Source organism: Xenopus laevis, chromosome 7S, assembly GCF_017654675.1.
Source record: "Xenopus laevis strain J_2021 chromosome 7S, Xenopus_laevis_v10.1, whole genome shotgun sequence".
Lineage (NCBI taxonomy): Eukaryota > Metazoa > Chordata > Amphibia > Anura > Pipidae > Xenopus > Xenopus laevis.
The window spans coordinates 35,230,218-35,251,169 of NC_054384.1; the positions used below are offsets into that span (position 1 = coordinate 35,230,218).

Here is a 20,952-nt window from a genome sequence, read left to right on the forward strand (position 1 = left end):
CATAGTTCTCTGTATCTTCAGTATGCCACATATTATTGTACCCATATACAAGCATTAATATAGCAGTGGTGAGTGCATGTGTATTAATTATCTGCTCAGTGCGAGGATACTCACTGGGTGTATTTATGCAGCTCCTGTTGTGCCAAGGTGTACAGAGAGTCACAAGAGGCTGTGTATATTCAGTGCACACCAGAACAACAGATATTAAATGCAGGTCCCCATATGTAGCCATAACCACTTTTAGTGCTTAATAACAAAGGTATATCCAGAACTACTAAACATATTGTAGCAAGCTATAAAGTCACCTTTCATTACATTACAGTATGGTTCCCATGCTAAATGACACCACTTTCAAGAAAGGTCTACAGCAGATATACAGTATGGGGCAGATGTATTAAGGGTCGAATATCGAGGGTTAACCCTCGATATTCGATTGGCGAATTAAAATCCTTTGACTTCGAATATCGAAGTCGAAGGATTTTAATCCATCGATCGAAGGATTATCCTTCGACCAAAAAAAGATAGCCAAGCCTATGGGGACCTTCCCCATAGGCTAATATTGACTTTGGTAGCTTTTAGGTGGCGAACTAGGGGGTCGAAGTTTTTTCTTAAAGAGACAGTACAGTACTTCGACTATTGAATGGTTGAATAGTCAAAGTCGTAGTCGAAGGTCAAAGTAGTCCATTCGATGGTCGAAGTAGCCAAAAAAACACTTCGAAATTCGAAGTATTTTTTCTTCTATTCCTTCACTCGAACTTAGTGAATGGGCCCCTATGTATTAACCGCTATTTAAAGAAATGCCTTAGTATCATATCATATCGATGTTAGTAAACTCTATGTCAAAAGGGGTCATTTACCTACTGGAAGGGAGTGTGCATTATTTATAATTTATTACGTACACTACCTTCCTTTCTTGACAAAGTGCTGCAAGTCTTTGCACAGACAACTGCGGCTAGCTAAATGAATACAGTTCTGCCTACGTTTAGAAGTGCTGTATTCATAAAAAGCAGATGGGATGAGGCACATAATAGTCCCCCATTTGCCAGATATGGAGTGGCAGGGGACACTGGCCCTTACTGCCTACCCTGAGGCAGGTGGTAGAGACAGGGTTGGCCTCCACCCTCTGATGCAGCATTTTGCACATTGTGCTGGATTTCTATATCCATTCACAGGCAGAAGTTCTTACTGCATTAAAACAAATGGGTGCTCACTTGCGCTTTGCTCTTGCACATCTGCACAGTATCTTTAAAGTTCATATTTCCATTTCATATAAAAGTATATAAGTTCAGCTTTTTTCAACTGACTGTAAGATGGGCTTGAGACTACACTTTTACTGATATTTAATTGCAAACAATAAGCCTGAAATTATGGTACCACCCCTTGGACACTGCCAGGTCTATTATCTATTGACACATTACTTACTGTAATTCCATCTATTTTAAATAGTGCCAGGGCTTGGGCATATGTGGTCTGATCAAACTTATAGCTGAGCTGGCTAAGGTTGTCAATGGAACGAGCTTGTACACGAAGCACTTCTGTACCAGTAGCAATGTTCTCTACTATAACTATCTTGTAGGTTGGGCTGGTAAACTGAACAACTTCATCTGGCTCATTCATCAGTGTGACATATATGGTACAAAAGCCATGGTTGAAAGGCACTGCTTGGTCTGTCGCCGACACGTTCATAGAGTATGTTGTTTTGGTTTCGTAATCTAGGTAGTCTATTGTTGTAAGAAGGCCAGTGCTTGCATCTATATCAAACTTTCCATCCGCTCCAGAAATTATTTTATAAGTCACCAGTCCACCATCACCTGTGTACAGACAATAAATATAAGAATTACAAACATTTAATACAACATCATCATGAAAGATTTCAAATTCTATATCTGTAAAAGTATCTCTGTAGAAAAACATGGTTTCAGTCTGGGCTAGCCATTCATCTAAATGAGATTTAAAAAATTTGTTTGTGAGGTGGAAAGTATCTTAATGTGACTTCATCTGCAATAAATGTGTTTTTTGTTCTTAAAAATTAACTAAACAGGCTCTAAGTAGACCTTTGGAAGGGAGAATTTTAAGCCCATTTTCAGAGATACCATAGTTTAAAAGAAAGTTAATTTATAAAGGGTAACATTTTAATTGAACAGCATTCCTCAATAAGACTTAGCTAATTTCCAAGTTCAGTACATCCCACCAGACAAGTGGGATACTGACCCTATCATCGTGATTGCTGATAAAGAGGACAACAGAATAATGGCAGGAGCAAGGTTGGCTTCAAGTACTACCTGGGTCTACCCTGTCTTTAATTAATTTATTTTCATAGCACAGCTATAGCGGGATGCTAATGAATCTGGTACATATAAGTAAAATACTAGAGTAATAGTTTACAGTACTGCTACTACTTAAAGTGAAGGTGAATATCCACATAGCAACACAGTTCTAGAGTACCTGTATCCCGATCTGTAGCCCGCACAACTGTCACAGAGGTTCCAATGCCTACGGTTTCTCTGAGGCCCAAACGACTGTATTGTTGCTGTGTGAACACTGGCACTTCATCATTAACATCTTCAACGTATACAATGACCTGATAGGAAGACATACATGATAAAAACTAGTAATGTAGCTTAAATGAATAATGGATATTTCACAGAGGGAAACCTCAAAAACATTTTTCAACAAGGCTTCTGTTGAAGGAATATTTTGCAAGGCCGCCGAGAAGATGTCTTCATTTAATTTTAGATCACAGTTCAAAATATAGAATCAATAACAATAAAACAATACACTTGATTCAAAATGCATTCATAATAAATAATATAGACTTTACTTTTTGCAAACTTCCAAGGCTACCAATTTTTAATTTTAGAAAGGATTTCCCATTTATCTGGCACTTCCTTGTTGATGTACATATGATGTACAACATACTGTATCTATGTATATTTTTATTAATATTGTGCTACTTGTGAACAGCAGTTTCATAACAACTAGGGATGCACGAATCCAGGATTATGCCTTTTTCAGCAGGATTTGGATTCGGCCGAATCCTTCTGCCCGGCCGAACCGAATCCTAATTTGCATATGCAAATCAGGGGCGGGGAGGGAAATCACGTGACTTTTTGTCACAAAACAAGGAAGTAAAAAGTGTTTTAACTTTCCCACCTGAAATTTACATATGCAAATTAGGATTCGGTATTCGGCCCAATCTTTCGAGAAGGATTCGGGGGTTCGGCCGAATCCAAAATAGTGGATTCGGTGCATCCCTAATAACAACCCACACAAAATGTCTTGATTCCTCATTGGGTATCAAAATAATGTGACCTGTTGCCTAAACCAATTTACCATTTTGGTGCTTTAAAACCAGAAGCCCTCTACTGCACTAAAATCTGAAGTATTGTCTGACAAAACCCTCTCAAATACACTATGATTCATGCCCAACTGCCCATGAGATTTGGGTGCTTTTCCACCAGATGAAACTGAGAATACTGTATATCCTGTGAGCCTAAGAAGTAGGGACACAGGCAGTTCATAAATCATGTTACCTTTATGGATGACATTCTTAACTGGATTTACATAGAAGGAACATTTAGCACAGCTGCCCAGTAAACAGTAAAACATGTTGGGGCTTTTTAAAGAACCTAGGTGCAAAATGGCACCTTCTTGAATAAAATAAATTGTTTCAGAGTTTATCCTATTAAAAAAATTAACCGAAAGCAAGAAAGTTTAGCAGGCGATTTCAGTATGTAGATCAAATAAAATGATTGACACTGTCTATATGATCAGAAGTAACTTCCCGAACTTAGTTTTTTTTTTAATTTATTGAGAATTGAATGCAGATTTTCCTTACAATACGGGAATGTAATTTTGGTAATTGTTATCCCCAGGTATGTGAATCTGGCCCATTTAAGGTCATATGAAATATAACCATCCCTGGGCTTCTCCAACAAGAGAGAAATAATTTGTCTTGGATTACTATTAGGCCACTGTGCTGTCCAAATCTCTCCATTGTCTTCAGAGCCTAATTCAATAGTTATCCACAATCTGCTCAAACAATAGGATTTTTGTATATGTCCAGAGCAAGTGGCTCAACCACTAGTGAAAAAGGGAGGGGTAACAAGAGGCAATCCTGTCTAGTACCCCTTGTCATCACAAATCTTACAAAAATGATTATTATTGATCTGGATCTGTGGGAGCAGCTGTACAACTGACACAGAGTTTTTTCTGCAATTTACATTTTTTATTTGATCACTAACATATTGCCTGAACACTCTGAAAAATTGCAGTTACAATAGAAATTACACAGTTCCTTTCATTTTGAAAAATTTGTAAAAAGATAAAAAAAAATAGCTTAAACATTTGAATTATACCCTCCGTTGCATTCTATAGAAGCTCACCACTTTTTATAATTACATTTTTTTCATTTGAATTTTTGGAAATTTGACATTTTCTCAGAAAACTAAAAAACCTGAGATTGCATTTACTGTACCTTGACCTTTACAGCATATGCACTCCATCTAATTATTACTTTCAAAATCAATCAATCTCCAAATCCAGTAATTGTGATATGTTATAATTAATTAAATGCTTAGTTCAACTTTAAGTTAACTTTTTGTATGATGTAGACTGTGATATTCTGATTCTTATGGGTTTTGAATTATTTAGGTACAGTATTTATTCACCAGCTCTTATGACTTTTCAGCAGCATTTCATCAACCATCTGGTTCCTGGGGTCAAATGTACCCTAGCAACCAGGCAGTGGTTTGAATTAGAGGCTGGGATATGAATAGGAGAGGAAATTAATAGAATGATAAGTAATACATATTAACAATAACATTAAACTTATATCCTGACATCTGAACGATGAAAAGACACAAAAAGAAGGGACGTTATGCATAACTAAAAAAAAATAAAAGGTAAAAAAAGGTTAAAAAAGTCCAATTTAAAAAATGTTAGGACATTCTAGAACATACTAAAAGATACCTTACAGGTGAGTTACTCTTTTAAATCTTTAAACACTTCTGCAAGAAAAAAAATCATTTCATATGTTTTTGGATAGTAGCACAATGTCTATTTTTGTCTTATTTATAATCACTAAGAGAGCTAAAAAAACAGGTTCAATGGAATACATTGAATAAAACCATTTGCCAATGACTTCACTGTGGATACCATCTGTTGGACAGAGATTCTTTTGATATTTGTGCTGTTTTTGTTCTTTAATAATAAAAACATGGTTATGTAATGAAGTACATATTAAAAAATAACCACAATACAATTTTGTCATGCTAAAAAAACCTGCAGCTCTTATTCATTCTCTTAACGAGACTTATGGAATGGAGAAAGCCTGGAAATGAAACTATGAAATCATATTCATATCTTTGTGAGTTTACCCTTGCATACTTGTCCAGCTATATAAAAACACAGGGTGAAAACTCACACACAAGAACACATACAGGTATGGGACCTGTTTTCCAGAATGCTCGGGACCTGGGGTTTTCTGGATAACGGATCTTTCTGTAATTTGGGTCTTCATGCCTTAAGGCTACTAGAAATTCATTTAAACATTAAATAAACCCAATTGGCTTGTTTTGCTTCCAAAAAGGATTAATTATATCTTAGTTGGGATCAAGTACAAGCTACTGTTTTATTATTACAGAGAAAAAGGAAATCATTTTTAAAAATTTGGATTATTTGGATAAAATGGAGTCTATGGAAGCCAGCCATTCCGTAATTCGGAGCTTTCTGGATATCGGGTTTCCGGATAAGGGATCCTATACCTGTACTACTTTCCTCTTCCCCCATTATCATCATGTATTACCCTTCTTTTAGCTCCATCCTGTAAGTACTGCAATCTAAAAAGTATGATATTATTTTTAAAGAATATTTGGATGAAATCAAACCCACTGAACAACATTCAAATATATACTGGAACAAGGAAAATTAGAATCACTGGAGGATGCGGGCGCTGCTGCCATGAGGCAAATTGAAAAATTGCCCCATGGGTTACCATGGGCACCAAAAGCTGTTACTGGTAGCTTTAACAGAGAAATGTAATAACATTCACAAAGAACTAAACTTTGTGAATAAAGATTTGTCACGGTGTACTATTCTTCAATAGGCTTTTATTGCATTGCAAATCTTAATTAATATTTTCTAGCAAAAAATGGTTTGCAAATTTTATGACATACACTGCGAATGATCTCAAACTATAAAATTCAAAATCATTATCTTACTGTCATGTGAGGGCAAAAGGTTTGCAAAGGCAAAATTTTCACTTTCACTTCAATTGATTGCTTATTATATTTGCGGTAGCGACCAATATTACATACCCTGTCGAAATTATGTTTTTTAAATCAGTAATGCAGCTCTCACTGAGCTGGGGTGAGAGGGAGATTAGCTAGGCTGCCTCAGCGTGGCACTAACTGCCATATCACCCCCAGGTTGTCAGGTGTATACTAGTCACTGCTCCTCCAGGTTGAGCATCACGAGACAGTATGGCTTGGGACATGCTGATAATATCAATGATTGTTTCTCCTGTCTGTATTCCTTGGCCTATGTCCTAAATCCAAGTACAGGTAATATTCCAATTAAGGGGCTAATTAACCCTATCACTGGCAATATCCTTTGCTGGATCATTCAACTTATTATGGTGACAAAGCCTCCTGTTTCATATCCTTGCTCCAGTTTCTGTTTCAGTTCCTCAATCTGTGTTCCCTAATCTTGCAAATCTGGTTTCTGACTGTCCTCGCTCCCCCATATCCTGACCTGGTTTTGACCTGTGGCCTGATATTTGTATTCTGCCTGCCCTGAACTTCGGCCTGTCTCAAGGACTGTGTTTTGATAACCGCCTTCCCAAACTTCAGCCTGAATTTTTACTTCTTCTATTGTCTGCTCCATATATTTGTTGCAGTGGTTTGTTTTTTTATTAAATTTAATTTATTAAATCTTGTCCTCACTTTATTGCCAAAGGTTATTCAGTAATTTACTCCTTGCAACCCAGTCAAACCAGTATTTCCAAACAGGGGGGATGCCAACCAGTTGGATACTTCTTTTCTTCCAATATTGCACCTGTCTGGGGTACTTTTTTCTCAGTGCAAAGCTTTATTGTTTCCCCCGCATCCTCTATGCTACCCTGGGCGAACAAACATGCAGCACAGAAATTCTTTGTTCATTTCTGTAGTACACATGCGCAAGAGCAGAAAATGTCTTAAAAAAGTGACTAGAATGATTGCTGGAGCCTAAAACTTGGCACCCTATGATTCATTATTGTACCTTAAATGATATTAGTGTTATGAAGTTTATTTAAAAAGTTGTCAAGGTTCCCTGTCATTAAGTTGTCAGTATTATCACCAGATCCAAGCAATCAATTAAGGCATCCTAAAGACTGAAGACAAAAGAATTATATAACTGTAAGTCAGACTTCTATACATGGTTTAAAAAGTTTTAAGCAATATGGCGAAGGCTGGTAATTTTAAGATACTGCTGGCAAAATAAAAAATATATTTTTTTCCGTGTTGGACACTATGTTCCTGGATTAAAAAGTAGGGTAATAAATAATAATAATATTACCCTTTGAGTGTTACTCAAGATGGTTTATCTTACCCTTACAGAACTTCTCATTGGACCTTGATCACTGTTGTAAGCTTCCACCACCAAAACATGAGAAGAGTTTGTTTCTCTATCAAGGGGCAGCACACCCCGCATAATTAGTCCAGTATTGATATCAATTTTAAAATTAGTCTTCTCGTTTCCTGTCAACAGAAAAAGTATGTGATTATTTGTAGCCCAAAGGGTCAGTACCATGCCATGGTTTTTATTGACAGTTGTTATGGCAATTCATGGTTAACAGAATACCATGGCCATTCTAGCATTCACTGCAGGTAGGGCAAAGCGTATGCAGTTGCAGAGCTCAAAATACCTTAACTGCAAAATAATTTCACCTTCTCATTGACTAATACTTTTCGGTGAAATTTCAAAGCTTTGCTAAATGCTCTGCAAGTTCACTCATAACTATTCACCAATTCTCTTATTTTACTGAATAACAATTTCTGTTGTCTTTTGTTATATAACATAATGTTGCATTAAGCACTAATTTTCTGTTCCAGTGCTTTGAAATAATGTTATAAAAACAGAGAACAAAGTTTCAGTGTTGGATTTGTCAAATCAGCAACTTTTATCATGGGCTCAAATACTTTTGCACGGCACTGTGGGTATGTGCATCAGCTCCAAATTTAATTTCTGCTGACTCTAAACCTGTGGGTGTTTAATGTAAAAAGGGAAGCGGAGTAAGGCAGTGTTTTGCAGAATGGAGTAGAAAGTACAAAACCACAGAGAACAGAAACAAAGCCTTTGCAACTGGTATGTTGCAGAGGAGCATTTACTACCTGTTTACTGAAAAAATGACAATACCTATATACTCTCTAAATAAATATATAGGCTATGAATGGAATAAGGCACAAGCAATGTTTCCTCTAAGGCAGTGATACCCAACCAGTGGCTCGTGAGCAACATGTTGCTCTCTGACATCTTGGATGTTGCTCCCAGTGGCCTCAAGGCAGGTGCTTATTTTTGAATTCCTGACTTGAGGATAAGCTTTAGTTGCATACAAACCATTTGTACTGACAAACAGAGCCTCCTGAAGGCTGTCAGTCTACAAGGGGCTAAAAAATAGTCAATTACAGCCCAAATATGGCACTCCCATGAAGATTTTTTTATACTTCTGTTGATCTCCAACTTTTTTTACATTTGAATGTGGCTCACAGGCAAACAATGTTGGGGACCTCTGCTCTAATGTGAGGAAACCTACTAATGAAAGAGTTGAGGAATCTTATTAAAAAGGAGTTCTACAGAGTTGTATTATAACAGTGCGTCCTGCAAATCTCCTGTGAGGATTTTTAATTGCCCAGCTACCTGTCACTGATACTAGTTTTCTTACAGTTCTTTAGTGGTAACATTGGTAACAAAGTTGCTTGACATGTAATTAGAAATACTTTTTAACAGTAAATGTGTTTCTGTTGAAGACCCACTGGTGACAAAGAGAAGGGTCAATACACCTTGGGGACTTAATTTCCAGGTAAATTATTAGAAGCGTCAAGTGGAACATCGGGGGGGGGGCTATGGCAGAAAGTATGTAACTTAATCAAGAATGTGGTCTGACCTGTATTGCACAGTATGATATTGCATAACAAATGATCATATGTATACAAGTACACTGTCAGATTACTAACCAGTGAGGATTCGATACCAGACTCGGCCATTCTCTCCCTCATCTGCATCAGTGGCTTTCAACTAAAATGAAAAAATATATTTATTATATCAATAACACCAATAAAGATGATATATTTACATTATAAAAGTGTTAACAAATAGCAACCGCCCCACAAAACTCACATCAATGCAATCAATGGCACTTAAAGCATGGAGACCGAAAAAGAGAAAAAAGGAAACAAATAGAAAGAAATAGTATATTGTAGCATGTTTGTTTTACTGCACTGTTATCATATATTAAGGTGATTGGTACCATCACACTCTACAGTCCATGCAGATAGTGATAGTTCAACAACTATTTAAGTTGTCATAAATTAAAGTACAAAGTATATATAAACTAACAAATAAACTGAAAATTAAAAATTTCATGCCTCTATTTCTTTGATATAGTGAGCATTTAATTTTAATTTAGCAATTGTTCAGGATAATGTTCAAGCAAGTCACAAAGTTGAAGTTACGCAGGGGTTGGATATTCCAACAAGACAATGACCCTAAACACACTTCGAAATCTACAAAAGCATAGTGTAACTACCGGGGGGAGCATGAGGTGCGATTGGGCTAGGACCCACACCACCTCATGGCCCCCTGGCAGCTTATGTGCCACTGACTCTGGCAGAATTCTGGGCAGTTCCGGGCGTACGGAGGGAGCCTGGCTGCACGTCCCGCGCCAGGGCCCGTCCCCCTCTATTTACATTACTGCAAAAGCATTTATGCAGAGAGAGAAGTACAATATTCTGGAATGGCCATCACAGTCCCCGACTTGAATTTCATCGGAAAAATTGGATAACTTGAAGCAGGCTGTCCATGCTTGGCAGCCATCAAATTTAACTGAACTGGAGAGATTTTGTATGGACGAATAGTCAAAAATACAGCCATCCAGAATCCAGACACTCATCAAAGGCTATAGGAGGCGTCTAGAGGTTACATTTGCAAAAGGATGTTCAACTAAGTATTGATGTAATATGTCTGTTGGGGTGTCCACATTTATGCACCTCTCTCATTTTGTTATGATGCACAATGCATATTTTCTGTTAATCCAATAAACTTTATGTTACTGCTGAAATACTACTGTTTCCATAAGGCACGTTATACAGTATATTAAAAGGAAGTTGCTACTTTGAAAGCTCAGCCAATGATATACAAAACTCCAAAGAATTAAAAGGAGTTGCCAAAATTTTTCATATGACTGTAAGTGGCCACTTCAAGCAATTGCACCATCTCTAATAAAGACATACTGTATGACCTATATGTACCCGCCCTATTCAAATTGACCTAAGTGTAAGTGTACTAACAAAGTTTCGCTAGTCAGAAACAAACATTATCGAAAGTTTGCTATGAAATGCTTGCACTGACGAATTTACGCTATTGAAACTTTGCCAATGTTCGGCTGCCAAGACGCAACTTTGCATTTTAGTGAATTAGCGTAGTGGTATCGAATTAACGGCTGGCAAAAAAGTGTGGTGACGCCTTCGCAGGCAAAAATTCGCTCATGGTTTCAAACAAGAGAGTAGGAGAAGTACACTGCTATACCTGACTGCTAAGCCCAAAACATTAGGCATACAACTTGTAGCCTAAGCCATTCCCAGTCTTTAGTTCTAATTTAAGTTCTAGCATTAGCCATACAAATTACATGACTACATTTTTCATCGTTGTATAAAACCAATTTTGTTATATGCATCTACGTGGTAACCAGTAGACAGATTCCATCCATTATTCACAATTTTATACTTTACTGCTGTCTGTTAATGTCAATCCATCAGCTCAACAAAAAAAAAGGGAGGGCCATGCAGGCAAATGGATTTTGAAAACATGTTACTCTCTGGCCAGAATTAGAGCTATTAACAGGCTTTTATCTTGTTGGGGATCTGGGGCAAAAAATGAAAGTTGCATTTTATTACATTGCTATTAAAGATTCACAAATGAAAATAATTTTTTTTAATGAAAGTTCAATGATGAAGTGGCTTGTGTGCAGCATAACTTAAGATGCAATATTTTCTGGTGTCTTCGTAGTTTTTTTTAATAAATGCTGCATACATGGATTTAAACTACACATACAGCATTGTTTGCAGCACACTGTTTTGACTAATCCATTTCATTTTGGCCCTATGACCCTTTTGAAGCATCAAAACTGAGTTGCATCTGCTATCATAAGTGAAACATCTGGTTGCCTAGTTACCCTCATCAGCATGTGCAGAGGTCATCACCTGACCTGGAAGTGAAACAAACATTTCTCTTGACATGTCCCATGTTGCCACCCACATGTGACCCAATAACAAATACCTGTAATTTGTTTGCTTACAGACTATATAATAGAATACCATACTGTATGTGGCTTTTGAATGGGAAAGTAAGAAAAGTTAAAATAGTTTTTAATGATTTAATTTAATAATGATTAATAATGATTAATTATTTGCATTACAAAATCATTGATCTTGAATTCAATTGAATAACTTGTATAAGAAGCATTTTGTCGGCAAGGAAGACATAAATATTTAAGGGCAGTGACACACAGGGCATTTTTTAGCCCTGCAATTTTAAAGGGGGTCGTTCCCCTTCCAAACACAGTTCATTTGCTTTCAGATTGTTCCCCAGAAATAAATACTTTTTAAATTACTTTTTTCAATCACATTCCATGTTTTATTTTTGACCATACTATCAGGATATAAGTTATAAGTTCAGTGTTTCTGTCTCTAGTGTTTCAGTCTGGCAGCTCAGCAATTTAGGTGCAGATTCTGAACTGTTACAATTTGCTGCAGTAGTTGATACATTTCTCAGCAGTATATGTGGCATATTAACAACCATTGTATCAGTTCCTTTAAAGGAGAAGGAAAAGCATATTTAATTGGAGGTGCCAAAAGTTACTGCCCCAAGTGATTGTACATACTTACCTCACACCCGGGGCCAGTGCTCCTATCAGGAGAAAAGTGCACGCAGTAAAACATAATAACCAACTTCTTCGTTAAAATTCAGCTTTATGCTCTACTGCATGCGCACAAGCACAAAGAAAGAAGAAGCCATAAGCCAATCGCACCGTGGTTTCCTGGACTGATGAAGTTTTCTGCTGATAGGAGCACTGGAAGTTATGTCACACCAAGCTAATATTGCAGCTGCTATGCTTAACAAACAGAGAGAGCTTCTATAGCTGTTTACTCAGATATTGTAAAGCATTCTACAGAATAAATATAGTGTTCTAGCTTGCACTATTGTGACTAATCTATTGGCAATAAACTGCCTCAGTATCCTTCCTTCTCCTTTAAAAACTTTTGCTGAAATTAATGTAGGTGCAATTTATATTTATTTGTACTGTGTGGAAAGCACCTTTCATTTATGCAGTCATAAATATACATAGTTACATAGTTAAATTGGGTTGAAAAAAGACAAAGTCCATCAAGTTCAACCCCTCCAAATGAAAACCCAGCATCCATACACACACCCCTCCCTACTTTTAATTAGATTTAATATACCCATACCTATACTAACTATAGAGCTTAGTATCACAGTAGCCTTTGATACAGCGGTCATTGTTCAAATTTTCAAATATAGGCCTCTCAATCCAGTGTCGGATTCCTGTAATATTGTGTGTGTGTGATGTAAGCAAGTATGTGCATATGCGAATATGAAGACAAAGTGACCAGTTGAAGTGTCTTTTGAATGGCACAGGTTACACAGGAGATAACAGATAAACTATGGGATTCTTTAGGACTTATCTGTTATCCGGTGTCCTTTTCTCCCTTATTCAGCTTGAATTTCTGCCTTAATGGCTATACAGCAGCTTGTTTATATAAATCAGGAGTCCCCAACTGTGTTTACCCGTGGCCCACATTCAAATATTACAAGAGTCGATAGTTCCAGGAGGTTCAAAGTTCATAAATACTGTGATTTGCCATTTGGTAGCACCTACGTGGACTGTCCGCCTACAGGAGGCTCTGTTTGGCAGTAAACATTTCTTATGCAACCAAAACTTGCCTCCAATCCAAGAATTCAAAAATAAGCACCTGCTTTGAGGTCTCTAAAAAGCAACATCCAAGGGGTTGGTGAGCAACATGTTGCTCGTGAGCCACTGGTTGAGAATCACTGATATAAGCTATAACAGTGTTTCTGAAGCAAACACACTAGTTTTACCAGAGCAAGACACCAGTACATTATATTGTGATGTGATAGACTTTTATTCACTGGCATAAATAAATAAGGATCAAGGTTGTCTCATTTAGCACTAGCATACAGAGTGTTTCCTATAGTGTCTTACCTATTGTTCTATGTTAGTGTTCTTGTCTAACCTTATGTGTCTGCCCTTTGGTGCTCTAATATAATTTTTTGGATGATTAAAAATAATGTCCTAGGAAATGTATGTATTTTAAGTAATAGCAATTGATTTCTGCATCTGAAAAAAGGATATCCAGTTCGGTTTGCGTATGTATACTTGAACAAGATTGATTATGTTTTTGATGCAGAGACAGGGTCAAGCACAGAAAACCTGGGTGGTTCTTCCTTTAACTAAGGAAAGAGCAGAAGGAAGTAGCCAGATAGCAGAACATCACAATAAGCTATGCACACAGCCACTGTACTGTTTTAGGGATGTGACAGTGCTGCTCCCTAGTGTCCATTATACTGTATTCCACTTTTCATAAATACTAACCAAATGTTGTTATATATAACTGTAAAACCATATAAAAACATTTTTTAAGCTTTGGCCTGTTATGAAAAGTTAAAAAATTCCTGAGAAAAGCTTTATGTGAACCATTGTGTACCTGAGAGATAAATAATGCAATGCAAATCAATAAACTCATGGCATGTGAAGTATATACAAATCTGTGTCTACCAATCAAATAAGCATTCAAATTTGTGGCTACATATTCAGCCAAGAATTTGGAGTGAAATTCCATGCTCCGAAGAACCCTTGGTTTTGTGACCTGAGTATACATTGGCATAAATGGGATTGTAGAAAAAGATCCAGAGGAATGGTATTATATGTATGTAATCTCTATTTTGGCTCAATAACTGCACTACTACCAGTAGAACATGAGTTACACTGGACTCTCTCACCCATTCGCAAAGGCGCACACTTTAGTTTTCGGGCCCAGGGCCAGATCTCACCGGCCGACGCTCCTATGCCACACGGTCCTAGCGCTGGGCCGTGCAGTCCTATCGCCCGCCTCAGACACTGCTCTATGGATTACAGGTGCGCCGGAGCACTTGGGAGCTAGCGTCCCCAGTGCTCGTCAGCAAGCGGCTGGGCCGCATGCTGTCCCTAACAACTTGCCACCCTTTGCTCGCCACAAATCCGGGTCTGTTCGGGCTGCCGCGCACGTACGCTTGTGCAAACACACAACTATGTTTTTCGCACGGTCAAGGCAGGAAGAAGGCAGTAAATTGAAGGATCTGGGTGCAATGTCCCTCTGGCCGAGTCAGACCCTGAGCTCAACCCTAACTGATTAATACTCTTAGGGGTATATTTATCAAAGAGATCGCTACAGTCATCTAGAGTGAAATTATGCCACTCCCATTCATTTCTATGGGATTTTCAAAAGAGTATTTATCAATGGGGGTGAAAGTGAAAGTTCATCCTTTGATGAAAACACCTTTCCAAATCCCATAGAAATGGAAGGAGAGTGGCAGATTTTCACTCAGGACAGTGGCAATCTCTAACTTCACTCTTTGATAAATAGTGTGTACTGGTACTGTATCTACACCTGCCACTGTCTAATTCCTCATTCACAGGGCCTTGTATCCTGACTTTAAGTGGGCCCATGCCCAGGCCCAAAGCAGACATCCACCCTGTTCCTAAGGTGGACAGAAAAGCAGAAGTGTCATTCCTTTGTCAGCCCTATATAAAAGTTAAGCTTTAGTTCTCCTATAAGGGATAGACATACAAACGTATATACATACACATAATTTACTACTACTACTATTATTACTAATAATCTGTTGCTACCAGCATCCAGGAAGATAAAATATGTTTGTGTGAGTGCTCCTCCTGTGGGACTATAAATAATTTACAGTGTGTCTTTAAGACATGGGGCATCCAAGAATGGGCAGAGACAGGAAGTTGTGATATAAGACAGAGATGGAAGATAGCTCAGAAAATGAGGGGTATGTTTAATAATTACTATCTTAATGACTTAATGACATTATTTTCTACTATCCTTTGCTCCTTTGAGTAACGCATACACTACAGGTATGGGACCCGTTAACCGGAAATCCATTATCCAGAAAGCTCTGAATTACAGAAAGGCTGCCTCGCATAGACTCCATTTTATCCAAATAATCCAAGTTTTTTAAAATAATTTCCTTTTTCTGTGTAATAATAAAATAGTAGCTTGTACTTGATCCCAACTAAGATATAATTAATCCTTATTGGACGCAAAACTAGCCTATTGGGTTTATTTAATATTTACACGTTTTCTAGTAGACTTAAGGTATGAAGATCCAAATTATGGAAAAATCCCTTATCTGGAAAACCCCAGGTCCCAAGCATTCTGGCTAACAGGTCCCATACCTGTATTTTATCCTGGGAATATAACTAAGCAGATGTAATCGGATGTTTGCACTTTTATGGGTCTCACCAAGAAGCAGTAAAAATATGGGGTGAAGACCTGAACCACAAAAAAGCTGCACAGTTCACAAGAAGATACTGTAATACATTTTCTGCTTTCTCCTGTTTACTGCAAGCAGAAATTAGGACAGTTTACCTTTCTGACTTCTTGGCTGCAGATAGCCACACGTTCTGAGTTTTTAGACTGTAAAATTCTAATGGACCATAATTTGATATTTATTTGTTTGTAATTCCTGACATTCTTTTTTCCACAATAAACTTGACATTCTTTTATCCCTCCGGCACATTGTAAATATGTGATTATGGTAATGACTGGAGATGCTGAAATGTTAACACTGAAATGGCAAAAGGAGGGAGCTGCAATTTTTTAACAGCAGTTTGTGAGGACATTTGTTGGGCTACTATTAATTTAATTAATGTTTATGTGTCGCCATATTCTGTATTCTGCATTGTACTGTACAGAAGGAAAAAACACAATCTTTGTTACAGAATTAAGCAGCCACATGATTTGCTTTGCATCACAGAGGGCTCAGGGTCTGCTGCCACTACTGTTACAGCAATTAAAGAAAAACAAAATCACCATTTATAGTAATTATTAATCTATTCCTTCAACATGCACTTAAAGTAACAAAGAATGCACATCTTACGACATGGGAGTCTAAAGAGATCCCAGTAGCTCCATTGTCTAATATAGATGTTTTATTCATATTACTTTTCTTTGGGAAGGCTACAGACCTTTTTTTCTAAGGTGGGTTTAGTTGAGCAGTTAAATTATTCTACCTAACTATGATAACTAAGGACAGTATTGTCTTTTAAGAAAACGAGAAATAGGGTAGTCATCTTTACAGGAGAAGGCGATGAAGATGATTCGACGATTCTACAAAAAGATTGGAAGAAATACCCTATTGCTGTGTGTTGAAGATGTAACTCCCGAAATTACAAGGAAAAACTTGGTAATTGCATTATCCACATGCAAACAAATAAATCTGAATTTGTTAATGGGAGGGGTTATCTGTAGCTAAATTTTCCACTGGGGATAAGTGGTCTAAGTAATTTTTAGCAGGATTCAGTAGAAGCCAAGATCCTGGCTGAACCAAATCTGAAACCTATTTATAACTGAAAATGTACCAATTTGTGTGTATATACCCTAGGATTCGACAGGACCCTAAGAAGCAGGGTTTGGTGTATCCCTAGTCCAAACTATATTCTAGTTTTAGGAGTCAAATATAGCTCCAATCTGAACCTCTCGTTTGTGAAAAGCATTATTTGTGCACTGCGTGATATATGCCAGCAAATAAATTTTTACATTTTGTAGGGAATTTTAACTCAGGTTGTGTATGTGCTGTACCTGTGTATCTATTTACTGGCCAAGCTGGAAGAGCAAGGTGAAAATATGTGCAAGTGTAATGGGAAAAAGGATGTGGAGAAAGACAAAAGTGGTTTAATACACACCAGATTTATCAGAGCAGGGCAACTGTACATTATATCAGAAATACTATATAATATTATTAAATCAGTCAATCAGCACTGCAGCACAAAGCAGCAAATCAAAGTGACTAAGCTCCTGGCTGACACACCAGCTTTCAAAAAATGCTTAATTCATAGCGTACAAAGGAATACTTGTAAACTATTTCAAGGGGAAATAAACTATATCACTGATTTTATATTCAGTACAAACAGTTTTAATGACCTTTACAATTTTGTTTATTATTTTTTGTAAAATCCTGACCCCATACCTGGTAACCCTCCATCTATAAAATTGTCCCTTATGCATGGTCTTGAATTGGGGCAATGCCATTTGCCAAAGACACAGTAGGTCACACAGACTAACAGCTGCAAATAGAAAGAGCAAGGGCCATACCTTTCCCTATAATTTCCCTTTAACAAGGTACAGGCTTAAAAAGTGTGCAAGGTGTGCTTGCTTGCAGCTCACAACAGGTGTTTTAGTAGTCTAACAGATCAATGTATAAAGAGGTAAAAAATATCTGTTTTTGAAATGTAAATAGGGCAATACTTCGTTCCTGGCCTGCAGGGGAATTCTTGGCCTAAGAACATCAAGTAAATAGAGAGGCTAGGAAGAGAGTAGTAGGAGTAGGAGTATCAGATCACTCCAGGAGTGAGTGATAGGGTAGCTAGAAAAGAGAGTATGTTGTTCCAACAAGGAGTTAGGATTTGGGGAAGAGCCCCCCAGGTGATTGTGTGCCAGTTAGGGAACTGGATTATACAGGATTAGGTTAGTGGGAACCTATTGGAGCTGTAGTGAAATAGCTCAGGGAAAGCTCATGTACTGTATGCTGGACATGACAGAGATATAGGGGCACGTGCTACTGAAAGAGAGAGGAGCCCCCAATGGCTAATATCACTCTGCTAGTGTTTAAATGAGAACTAACCCCCAATAATAAAAAATCCCAACCCACTACCCTACATAGTCCCCCCTCCCTGCTTTCCCTACATAGGTTATTATCCCTGAACGTGCACCTAATTCACATATTCTTTGGGAAGTAAACGCTGTATTGGCGAATGTGCAGATGGAGCAGTCTTCTGGTCCGTAGCAACTGCACAAGCACCAAAAGTGCTGGAAATTGCCAAATGTAAGGAAGAGGACCTGAAGAATACATACAGTATATATACATATATGGCGCCAATGAGCTCCGCTGTGCTTACCGTATATACTCGAGTATAAGCCGACCCGAGTATAAGCCGAGGTACCTAATTTTACCTACGAAAACTGGGAAAACTTATTGACTCTAGTATAAGCCTAGACACAACTACAGCCCTGTCTCCCAGCAGCTCACATTCTGCCAAAGCGACCCCCCAGCGATCAACCAGACTTCTTTGCAAAGTTGATGGTGACAGAGAATTGCCAAACGGAGAGAATTGCCAAACGGATTACTGTGTGCATTGTCCCACTGTCCCACTACCATGTGCAGAGGGTGCTGTGTGATATTGCCATCACTGTTAATCTTTCGTATAACCAACAGAGGGCGCTGTGTGATATTACCATCACTGTTAATCCTTCATATAACCAACAGAGGGCGCTGTGTGATATTGCAGTCACTGTTATTCTTTAATATAACCAACAGAGGGCGCTGTGTGATATTGCAGTCACTGTTATTCTTTCATATAACCAACAGAGGGCACACTGTTATTCTTTCATATAACCAACAGAGGGTGCTGTGTGATATTTCAGTCACTGTTATTCTTTAATATAACCAACAGAGGGCGCTGTGTGATATTGCAGTCACTGTTATTCTTTCATATAACCAACAGAGGGCGCACTGTTATTCTTTCATATAACCAACAGAGGGTGCTGTGTGATATTGCAGTCACTGTTATTCTTTAATATAACCAACAGAGGGCACTGTGTGATATTGCAGTCACTGTTATTCTTTCATATAACCAACAGAGGGCACACTGTTATTCTTTCATATAACCAACAGAGGGTGCTGTGTGATATTTCAGTCACTGTTATTCTTTAATATAACCAACAGAGGGCATACTGTTATTCTTTCATATAACCAACAAATGGCACTGTGTGATTTTGCAGTCACTGTTATTCTTTCATATAACCAACAGAGGGCGCACTGTTATTCTTTCATATAACCAACAGAGGGTGCTGTGTGATATTGCAGTCACTGTTATTCTTTCATATAACCAACAGATGGCGCTGTGTGATATTGCAGTCACTGTTATTCTTTCATATAACCAACAGAGGGCGCACTGTTATTCTTTCATATAACCAACAGAGGGCATTGTGGGATATTGCAGTCTCTCCCCAAGTGAACTGTTGGTATAGGAATGATTAAAAGTGACTGCAATCTCAGCTACTGCCCGATGACCCGAGTATAAGCCGAGGTAGACTTTTTCCGCACATTTTGGATGCTGAAAAACTCGGCTTATACTCGAGTATATACGGTACTCTGCACCTATACATGAGTAATGAATTAGGGGCACTTTCAGGGGTAATCACCTATGTGGGAGTAAGCAGTAAGGGAGATTATGTATGGTAGTGGGTAGGGGGTTTTATTATTAGGGGGTTTAGTTCTCCTTTAAGAAGCCTAATAGCCTGATGATAAAAACTTTTTCTAAACCATTTTGTTCTGACCTTAATACTCCTAAAACATTTTCCTGATTTTAATATGTCAAACAGATAATTACCAGGATGGGTTCTGTCTTTAATAATTCCGAATGCTCTGACTACATCTCCTTACAAAAATATCCTGTAGTGATGGTAAACAAATCTAGTGCAACATTCTGCTGCCTGTATTACCCCCTGTAAATCATTACAATCATGTACACTACAATTTGCAAGTCATGAGATGATATTCGAATTCGAAGGATTTACCGCAAATCCTACGATCGAATGATCGAAGGAAAAAATCTAACCATTCGAAGGATTTTAATCAATCGATCGAAGGATTTTCCTTCGATCAAAAAAACCTTAGAAAAGTGATGGGGAAGGTCCCCATAGGCGAACATTGTACCTCGGTAGGTTTAAACTGCCAAAGTATGTATGTAGTATGTTTTTATTTTAAAAAGACAGTACTTCGACTATCGAATGGTCGAATCACGATTTTTACTTCGAATCGTTTGAATCGAAGTCATAGTCGAAGGTCGTAGTAGCCTATTCGATGGTCGAAGTACCCAAAAAAATACTTCTAAATTCGAAGTTTTTTTCATTCGAATCCTTCACTCGAGCTTAGTAAATGTGCCCCTCTCTGTCAGAACACACTCTATTTCACCAATATAAATTTTATTTAAATTTCCGCAATTTCCAAAAATAATAAAGATGCTGCCTGGCCTTCTTAGACTGTGCTCGAAGATGTTCAGACCATGTCAAATTCTTGGAAATTTGGACCCCTAGATATTTAAAACTACTCACCCACTTAACTGCAGCAATAGTAAGTGTGGAGTAAATACTTTCCTGTTTCCTACTAAAGTCCACCACCAACTCATTAGTTTTACTGACGTTCAAATAAAAAAATTAAAAACCCAGGCACACAAGCAACTATTTAGTCCCAGATCAATAAACATAGCGAACAATCTATATGGAACTATTGTGTTAAAGGCTGAACTATAATCAATAAATAGTAACCTCACATAATTTCCAAGTTTCTTGTCCACATGGTCGTAGAATGTAGAAA

General features: G+C 37.8%; 1 protein-coding gene across 3 annotated transcripts in view; it reads right to left on the reverse strand.

The window, feature by feature from the left end:
- The window catches only part of LOC108697217 (cadherin-23), a 599,373-nt gene that overhangs the window by 120,202 nt on the left and 458,219 nt on the right, over positions 1-20,952 (reverse strand). For all 3 annotated transcript variants that reach the window (XM_041571124.1, XM_041571128.1, XM_041571125.1), the window contains 4 exons: positions 9,216-9,276; positions 7,591-7,739; positions 2,446-2,581; positions 1,423-1,811 (listed from right to left, as the gene is read on the reverse strand). In XM_041571124.1, coding sequence (XP_041427058.1) covers positions 1,423-1,811; positions 2,446-2,581; positions 7,591-7,739; positions 9,216-9,276 — 735 coding nt within the window. The remainder of the gene's footprint in view (positions 1-1,422; positions 1,812-2,445; positions 2,582-7,590; positions 7,740-9,215; positions 9,277-20,952) is intronic.